General features: G+C 50.3%; 1 protein-coding gene across 1 annotated transcript; it reads right to left on the minus strand.

Annotated features, from left to right (window-relative positions):
* Positions 1-904: 904 nt before the first annotated feature.
* On the minus strand, positions 905-3,591 carry LOC132591705 (uncharacterized protein K02A2.6-like). The gene has a single exon (XM_060271404.1). It carries the CDS (start codon positions 2,788-2,790, stop codon positions 1,285-1,287), a length of 1,506 nt encoding a protein of 501 aa, XP_060127387.1. The 5' UTR covers positions 2,791-3,591; the 3' UTR covers positions 905-1,284.
* Positions 3,592-9,324: the final 5,733 nt, after the last annotated feature.

The raw sequence follows: 9,324 nt of genomic DNA on the forward strand, positions 1-9,324 counted from the left end.
GTCAAAATGCGTTCCAAAATGGCACAGACCTTTACTGCGCAACAGCATCAGGCCAGAGATTTGCATTTCATGTATTCATTTCTAGTTTTTACCTCCAAGATACTCAAGTGGCATGTCTGCTTTGCCCTCCCCATTATTGTTCATAGCAACCCCATGATTTAGGTTAGGCCAAGAGGTAGTGGTTGGCCCAAAATCACTTAATGAGCTTCATGGTTGGATGTGGAATCACACCTAAGGCCATGCAGTCCTAGACCAATACTCTGAATCATCTTCATCAGCCATCAGGGTGGTACTCATTCCCATCATCCTCAACCATTGGCCATGTCCAACAATTTAAGGACACCCAAGTTGAAGGCTGATTTCCTCTTCACAGCTTAGTGCATTCTGATCCACTCTTACCATTATGCCTTTCTCTGCAGTTCTCAAAACTAGGCAGTGTTCTCCAGGTGGTTGTTTTGTGTGTGTGTTTTTGGACTTACACATTTGTATAGATTTTCTTCTTCTTGGCATATGAGAATGCAAATATATTGTTGTTGAATTCTAGTTCCAATGTGCTTTTAATTAAGCCATAAACTTTTCTGTTCTCTTTAGCCCAAGATGCAGAGTGGTGAGCAGTGAGCTGCCAGTTTCTTATTTAGATCCTTTGCTCTTTTGATCTGCTGTGAGTCACACAGACATACAATATGTTGTGTGAATTTCAAAGTTGGTAAAAGGCAGAGAGTCCCTGCCCTCTGGAGTTCCTGAATGACATAATCATTCATCATTTTCACCACCTTTGTATTGCACAGCTGGCTGAAGAATGAAATGTGCTCACACTTTAACCATGTTTATGAAACCTCGGTATAACAAAAATCTGAGCCACTGTGAATCTGGGAAAGCGAAAGTAACGCAAGGTGCTTGAAATATACTCGGAGTCAAGAGTGAATTTCATGCTCTTTATTCAGCTCATAGTCATCAAGGAGGAGAAGAGAAGACGAATGGCTCTTTTCCCAAAACCATCTGCTTATATACATTATTTACACAATGGGCCTTGCGTGATTGGCTACTTCAGGGCTACACCTGTGGGCCAATTATATTGTGGATTGACTTCTGCCTGCAGCCTGATTGGCTGCTCCTACAGGCCAATCAGGTAGCAGATTCACTTCTGCCAGCCGCCTGATTGGCTGCTCCAGCAGGCCAATCAGGTTGCGGATTCACTTCCACCTGGAGTTGGATTGGGTAGCTCCCGCTGATTCTGAATCCTATTGTTCTAGGATTCAGCTCAGTACATAACACCCCTCCCCTCTAAGTTCCAGTCCTGCCCGGGAAGTTGCATTCGTAGTCCCCAAGGTCTGCTGGCCGCCTCCGTGTGTGTTGTGGCCTGGGGTGTTCCTTGGTCAGGGGTTCTGGTTCTGGCTCGTGTTCCGAGGCTGCTGGCTGTGCCGGGGCTGTCTGGTCTGGCGCCACTGAACCACTAGGTTGTAGCTCTGCTTCCGGTGTCCTTCCAGCCTCGGGGCGCCCCTCTGTGCCTACTGCTTCTGCTTCCCCTGCCCACCCCTCTCGTGCTACAGGCCTCACTGCCCTGCTGTCCCCTTGGGACCCCTCTGTCCCGCTCTCCTCCCGGGTTCCTCCTGGGAATCGTCGCCGTAGCTGGTCGCAGTGGCGGCGCCAACATTGCCCCCCTTCCGTTAGTACCTCGTACGACACGGGACCGGTCACCTTGGTGACTGTGGCGGGTACCCATGCTGGGCCTGCCCCAAAATTCTTTGCATACACTGGGTCCTGGGCCACAAATGTCCGGGGGTTCCTGCCTTTCCCCACCACTACCTCATCCTGAGCTCTGTCGGGGTGAAGTCGGTCCAGTCTAGTTGCAAGGCGCCGGCCCATTAGTAATTCAGCTGGGCTCCGGCCCGTCGTTGTGCTTGGGGTGCTGTGCTGTGCTAGAAGAAATGCGGCAAGGCGGTATTCCCAGTCCCCTTGTGTCATGCGGCGGAGGCTGTCCTTGGTGGTCCGCACCATGCGCTCCGCTTGGCCATTGGTGGCAGGGTGGAATGGTGCTGAGCGGATGTGGCGGATGGCGTTCTGCGCTGTGAAGGTCTGGAACTCCTCTGACGTGAATGCGGTTCCATTGTCCGAGACGAGGGTGTCAGGGAGCCCGTGGGTCGCAAACAGCTTACGTAGTACCCGGATGGCTGCCGCCGTAGAAGTGGATGGTACCAGTGCGACCTCCAGCCATTTGGTGTAGGAATCCACCACTATGAAGAATGTTTTTCCCTGGAAGGGGCCAGCGAAGTCCACGTGCAAGCGTGACCATGGATGTCGGGCGGACTCCCAGGGCTGGACTGGGGCCCTTGGGGGATCCGGGCGGGATTCTTGGCAGGTCTGGCAATGTTGGACCCAGGCCTCTATCTCTCTGTCAATCCCCGGCCACCACACATAACTCCTGGCAAGGGCCTTCATCCTCACTACCCCTGGGTGTGTCTCGTGTAGGGCTGTGAGGACCCTTTTGCGGAGGGGCTGGGGAACAACAACCCTGCTTCCCCATAACAGGCACCCCTTGTGGGCCGACAGTTCATGTTTGCGGTTTGTGTAGCCAGCGAATTCTGGCCCGGGGCTGCTGCTGGGCCATCCTCGCCACACCCAGTCCAGGACCCGGGAGATGACCCTATCTTTTGTGGAATGGTGCGCAACTTCTTGTGCCTGAATGGGTCGGTCGGGAAGCAGCTCCAGGGTCATAACCTCTTGCGCAGGCGCTGGGTCGGGGCCTGTTTCTGGTAGTGGTAGCCTGCTGAGGGCGTCTGCGTGGCCCATCGCCTTCCCAGGGCGGTGGATTAGTGCATACTGGTAGCCGGCAAGGAAAATTGACCACCTGAGGACACGTGGAGACAACACTTGGGGGGTCTGCTTCTCAGGGGCAAACAGGCCAAGCAACGGCTTGTGGTCAGTCACTATGGTAAAGGGCCGCCCGTACAAGAAATCATGGAATTTTTTTACGCCCTTCACGATTGCCAGACCCTCCTTGTCAATCTGTGAGTAGTTTCGTTCGGCTGCAGCAAGCGTCTGGGAGAAGTATGCCACCGGCACCTCTCTTCCATCCGGGAGTTGGTGTCCCAGGACAGCGCCGATGCCATAGGGAGAGGCGTCGCATGCCAGCACCACTGGCAGCCTCTCGTCGAAGTGTGCTAAGACCGAGTTCGAGACGAGCAAGTCCTTGACTGCCTGGAATGCGGCCCTTTGTCGCTGGCCCCACACCCAAGGGGCCCTTTTATCTAGGAGTCTGTGTAGGGGCTCCGCTACCGCTGCCTTATGGGGAAGGAAGGCATGGTAAAAGTTCAATAGTCCCAAGAATGACTGAAGTTCAGGCTTGCTCTTGGGCGCTGGGGCCTCACAAATGGCCCGTACCTTGTCACCGGTTGGATGGACCCCTTCTGCGTTCACCTTAAATCCCAGAAAGTCCACCTGCGGCACTCCCAGTAAACACTTTTCCCGCTTCACCTTGAGGCCCGCCGTCTGGAAACGGTGCAGGACGGAGCGGAGGCGGTCCTCAAATTCCTCTGGTATGGGCCCGGCGATCAGTACATCATCGAAGAAGGGGGTGACGCCAGGAATCCCTTTAAGGAGAGAGTCCATTAGATTCTGGAATATGCCTGGTGCCACGCTAACGCCAAATTGCAGCCGCTTTACTCTGAATGCCCCTCTGTGCGTCACAATCGTCTGAGCCTCTGCTGTGGCTTCGTCCACAGGCAACTGTTGATACGCTTGGGCCAAGTCCAGTTTGCCAAAGATTTTTGACCCAGCCAGGGTGGCGAGGACATGGCTGACCACTGGCACTGGGTACGCATGGGCCGTGAGAGCCTTGTTTATGGTGCATTTGTAGTCTGCACAGATGCGGACTGAACCGTTAGGCTTGACGGGTGTGACAATTGGAGTTTCCCAGGGGGCGTTGGGCACCGGCTCCAGCACTCCTTGCTCCACGAGCCGGTCCAATTCCTCGTCTATGCGGGGTTTCAGGGCGAACGGGACCCGGCGGGCCTTGTGCCTGATGGGTCGTACAGCGGGGTCTAGCTGTAGGGCAATGGGGGGTCCTGTATATCGTCCCAATGCCCCATCGAAAACCCCTGGAAACTCTTTGCATATGGCGTCCACGTCCACTTGTAAGCTAGTGCGGTTCACCCCAGTAACGGCTAGCCCCAGAGGTCCAAACCATGCCAGTCCCAGTAAGCTAACGTAGGGGCCCTTAACTACCAGCAAGTCCAATTGTTGCTTTCGCCCTCGATATTGCACCCTGAAGGTCCCCACCCCCATAGTAGGGACCTTACGTTTCTGGAAGTCCCGGAGGGTGAATGGGGCCGGCCTTAGTTTGGGACCCCCATTAGGGCACAGTTCCCTTAATGTTCGGGCCGAGATTATGGATAGAGTTGAACCCGTGTCCAGCTCCATGCGGCATGGGGCTCCCTCTATCTGTACCTCTATATAAATTTTCTCTGTGCTGGGATGGGGCAACTGGAATACCTGGTAGTCCGTGATCTCCGTCGAGTTGCCTTGGTGCATGGTGCCGTGTGACCTGGGGCTCCTGGGTCGGTCATCTGATGCTTGTCGACGGGTGAGTCGAGCCCGACACACCCGGGCGATGTGTCCCAATTTTCTGCACTGCCTGCACTCTGCGTTGCGGAAACGACAGGTCCTCCTCTCGTGGTTCTCCCCGCAGCTTGCACAGTTCCCTCCTTCTCGTCGAGGCTGCTGTGGTGTGTGTGCTGCTTGAGTGCGCCGCTGTACTCGGTGTACTTCCTCCCTGTCAGATTCGGATTTGTCGGTGAGGTCTTCGTGGTAGACCCTCGGTTGGGATGGCGGGGCCGGTCGTGCCTCTTGCGTTGACCTCTCGGCGGCTTCGGTTGCCAGGGCTTCCTCCAGAGCAATCTGGAACGTGAGGTCTTTTTTGGCGTAGAGGCGTCGTTGCAACATCTCGTCCCTCAGGCCACCGACGAGGCGGTCACGAAGCATGTTCTCCAATTCTGAGAAGTTGCATAACCGGGCGGCTTGGCGGAGGGAGGTCACAAACCCAGTTATGGTTTCCCCCGGGGCTTGCCGCTTTGCGTAGAAGGCATTTCGGCAAGCTACCACCGAGGGCTGTGGTGAGAAGTGCTCCTTCAGCCGTTCCATTATTGTTTTGTAAGAGACGGTAGCGACATCTCTAGGTGCAAGGAGAGCCCGGGCGATTTCAAACGTCTCCTCTCCACAGACGCTGAAGAATGTCGCCCTCTTCATGGCATCGTTGGTGACTTCTTTCGCTTGCAGGAGGAAGTTGAAACGGGCGGCGTACCCTTCCCAGTCTCCTGATGCTGGTTTGAATGGCGAGAAGCTGCTGTCGGTTGCCATTCTGGGTTCCTTGGGTCCTGGAGCTGAAGCCTGGATGCACGGTGCGGTGCAGCAGTGCAGCAGGTGGCGGTGCTGCGGTGCAGTGCGTGGTGGCAGTCAGCTCAGCAGGATCCCACCTTCGTCGCCAGTGAAATATACTCGGAGTCAAGAGTGAATTTCATGCTCTTTATTCAGCTCATAGTCATCAAGGAGGAGAAGAGAAGACGAATGGCTCTTTTCCCAAAACCATCTGCTTATATACATTATTTACACAATGGGCCTTGCGTGATTGGCTACTTCAGGGCTACACCTGTGGGCCAATTATATTGTGGATTGACTTCTGCCTGCAGCCTGATTGGCTGCTCCTACAGGCCAATCAGGTAGCAGATTCACTTCTGCCAGCCGCCTGATTGGCTGCTCCAGCAGGCCAATCAGGTTGCGGATTCACTTCCACCTGGAGTTGGATTGGGTAGCTCCCGCTGATTCTGAATCCTATTGTTCTAGGATTCAGCTCAGTACATAACACCGCTGAAATATGGAATGTCAGGTACTGAACACCATTGCTTGTTATCTATCAGATAAATGATAACCGTCTCAGGTTAAAAGAATAAAGAAGAATGATACAATGTCAACTATAAATTACAGTCAAATATTAAATACTGTTGGATGCTGGCCATCAAAACTGGTTTTGCTCCCTGTTCCCAGTGAGAAGAACCTAGTAGAGAACACTAGTTGGTCCAGAGGCTACAAATAGGTTGCTCCTTCTGGTTTCAAAGCTGCTTCACACACTATCTGGTAGCATGGAAGACATGTTTCTAGGCTCCTTGACCAATGTGCTTTTATGTTCATGAGCATATATTACATTTGTGTATGTATATACAGTGGAACCTTGATTCTCAAACTGCTTAGTTCTCGAACAAATCGGTTCCCAAACGCCAAAAACTCGGATGTCTTCAAATGTTTTTCAGAAGCCGAACGTCTGACGCTGCTTCTGCTTGAGTGCAGGAAGCTCCTGCAGCCAATCAGAAGCCACGCATTGGTTTTCGAACAGTTTCGGGAGTCTAATGGACTTCTGGAACGGCTTAAGTTCGAGAACCAAGGTTTCACTGTACCAGTAAATAGAAAAAATAGCATGAGAAAAAGCTACCCTTGTGCTATTCCCCATCCTTTTAAAGCCTTAAGCACTACCCCATATCATTCCAGATGTCTTCATTAAGAACACACACAAACACAAAAAAAACCTCACACACACATAGAGAGAGAGATTTGCATGGTGGTGGCTTGATTGCTTTTTATCCCTTGCTATTTAAGAAATGCAATTTCTGATGGTCACTCAATAATTAATGCTGATGAGCACCAATTTGATGCACTAGAAGAGTAGTTTGTCCTCCTATTGTAGTCTTCTGTAATTGAATCTTATGTTGTTATATTAGTATGGCCCCAGGTGGTTATGCAATGGCTGAGGTGGGGAGGGGGAGGGGAGGGAGGGAAGATAAAGGAATTACAATAGAGCTGTGGTAATGTAAGAACCAGGCAATGTCTTCTATGCCTCAAGGTGTTAACGTTAATCTCTGATAAATTATTAACTTATTAAGGAGCTGAGAAAGGAGCGAACTACTTTTCACACAAAGTGCTCCAGTTGTCTTCAGCACCTGTTCCCCAACAAGTAATTCCCCTTCATTCCCCCGCCCCTCCCTTGCTCCTCTGCTATTGTTCACATTCAAGATAATAAGAGCAATACACCAGAGAACTCAGATTACAGCCCAAAGGCTGGCATGCTGGGGATTCAGGAAGGAATTTGAAGGAAGGAGAGAAAACATTTTCCCTTCTTTGAAAAAAATAAAAACCTGTTTCTGATTTGTTCCTATGGTTGCCAACTGCACACTGGTCTGTATAATAAATAGATCAAAAGATGCGCTCCTTGTTGAGAGGAGAAGGAATCCTCAGAAACTCTAGTGCTGAAGTCCTGGCAGGTGTGCTTGCTAGCAGAGGAATTCACACAGGCCAAATTCCTTATGGAATTCCTTTGGATTTGATTTTATATTTGTATGCCACTTTCCCGACAATCAAGCTGAGCTCTAAGTGGCTCACCACTACAATCCAAAACGAGTGAGAGCATATGGCTCAAAGGAAAGAGGAGAGTGTCATGAAATAGAAGAGCCCCAAGGATGGACAGAGTGAGGCAACTGCTGGGGGTGGGGAAGAGAAATGTCATGCTAAGGATCACTAGGAAAATAAAACTGCTGACATCATAATGCCATGGCATTATGTATGCATGTATGTCATGCATGTATGGCCGCATTTGAAATGCAGTGTACAGCTCTGGTCACTTCACCTCATAAAGGAAAATGTTCAGAAAAGGGGTGCATCTACACACAGGGGGAAAAACCACTATAAATACAGTAAGTCAGAAATTAAATTGTTATAACCAGTGCTTTTTCCCGGGGGGGGGGGGGACACAGGGGGACACATACCCCTAAGCATTTTGTGAATCTTTGTACTTTTGTCCATTTACTGTATTTATTTTCCCTGATTTGAACTATAAAATGGTGATTTTCTTGAGTCAAAATGAGAGTACCCCTAAACACTTTTTAAGAAAAAAAAAAGCACTGGTTATAACAAAAGGGGGGGGAACGCTATGGAAAATCACAAGGAATTTTTTGCCTCCCCTCTCCATTGCCATCTAGTGTTGCATGTTTATAACACATTCAAAACACTTTTTTGACTAATGTAGCTGAGTCCCAGGGCAACCAGAATGATCAAGGGGTGGTGTGACTTTTTAGTTTGAAGACTTTTTAGTTTGGAGAAAAGGTGAGCAACCTGGTAGGTTTTTATAAAAAAAAATGTGCATGACATGGAGAAAGTGGATAGAGAAAAGTTTTCCATCTTCTCTCTTAACGCCGGAAATCATGGACATCCAACAAAGCTGAATGTTGGAAGATTCAAGGGAGATAAAATACTTATTCACACAGTGCATATTTAAACTATGGAACTCTCTCCCAAAGGAGGCAGTGATGGCTACCAACGTGGATGGCTTTAAAAGAGGATTAGACAAATCCATGGATGGTAAGGCTATCAATTGGCTACTAGCCGTGATAAGTATGATCTGCCTCCACTGTCAAAGGCAGTATATATATGAATACCAATTGCCGAGAACCGCAATTGGGGAGGGAGCTGCTGCACCCAGGTCAGTCCTGCTTGTGGGCTTCTTCAGGATGATGGACTAGATGGGCCATTGACCTGAATCAGTAGGGCGCTTCTTATGATGGTCTCGTACCTTTCAGGATTTGTGTGTGCTTAGCTGCCTATGGGCCCCTGGTGACAAGTTGCACAAAACCAAGTGGGACTGCACTGGCAAGCAGCTGCTGTTGTGCGAAAAGTAAACGCAAATAAAAGGGGTGGGGACAGAGAGGGGGTGAGGCAAAAGGAAGAGCTGGCTTCTAGTCCTGCTCTTCCTGCAGCGATACTTTTTAGAAAAATGACCTGCACCTGAGAGCTGACTCGGTTTCTTCTGGAGGGAGAATGGCAGCTAGTGCATCTTTATCACACTCTCTTTTCATGCTTCACTGGGCTTTCTTCCCTTGTGCGGCAAAAGCAATCCAGTCCGAGACGCCAGGCTGTCTAAGAAGGAATCAGGAGACTGGGGCTGTTTTTCTTTCAGCAGCTCCTTGGTTATTTCCCTCTCCTTGTCCTGTCTGCGCTGAGACATCCAACAACCATGCCTTTTGGAAGCTGAAAGGTCACGACTGTTTTTTCAGTGTGTGTGGATAGATTTATCAGGCTTATCATCTGTTGTAGTTTAGAAAAAGGCTCCCTTCTCTCACTTCTCAGATCTGTTCTGTTCTCTCAGCAGGTTTCAGCTCCAAAGGAAAATCCAGGACCTGCAAGGAAACTTTTCAAAGCTGAATAACTTCCTTCTGGTGAGCAAAATTTATGACAGCGGAAATGAGCTTTGCCAAACATTGGATGCTAAGCCCATGTAGATCCTTC

The sequence above is a fragment of the Zootoca vivipara genome, chromosome 2 (assembly GCF_963506605.1).
Source record: "Zootoca vivipara chromosome 2, rZooViv1.1, whole genome shotgun sequence".
NCBI lineage: Eukaryota > Metazoa > Chordata > Lepidosauria > Squamata > Lacertidae > Zootoca > Zootoca vivipara.

Bases quoted from the DNA above. Each gene is read 5' to 3' on its own strand.
- LOC132591705 (XM_060271404.1), bottom strand. From the start codon at position 2,790: ATGGGCCACGCAGACGCCCTCAGCAGGCTACCACTACCAGAAACAGGC.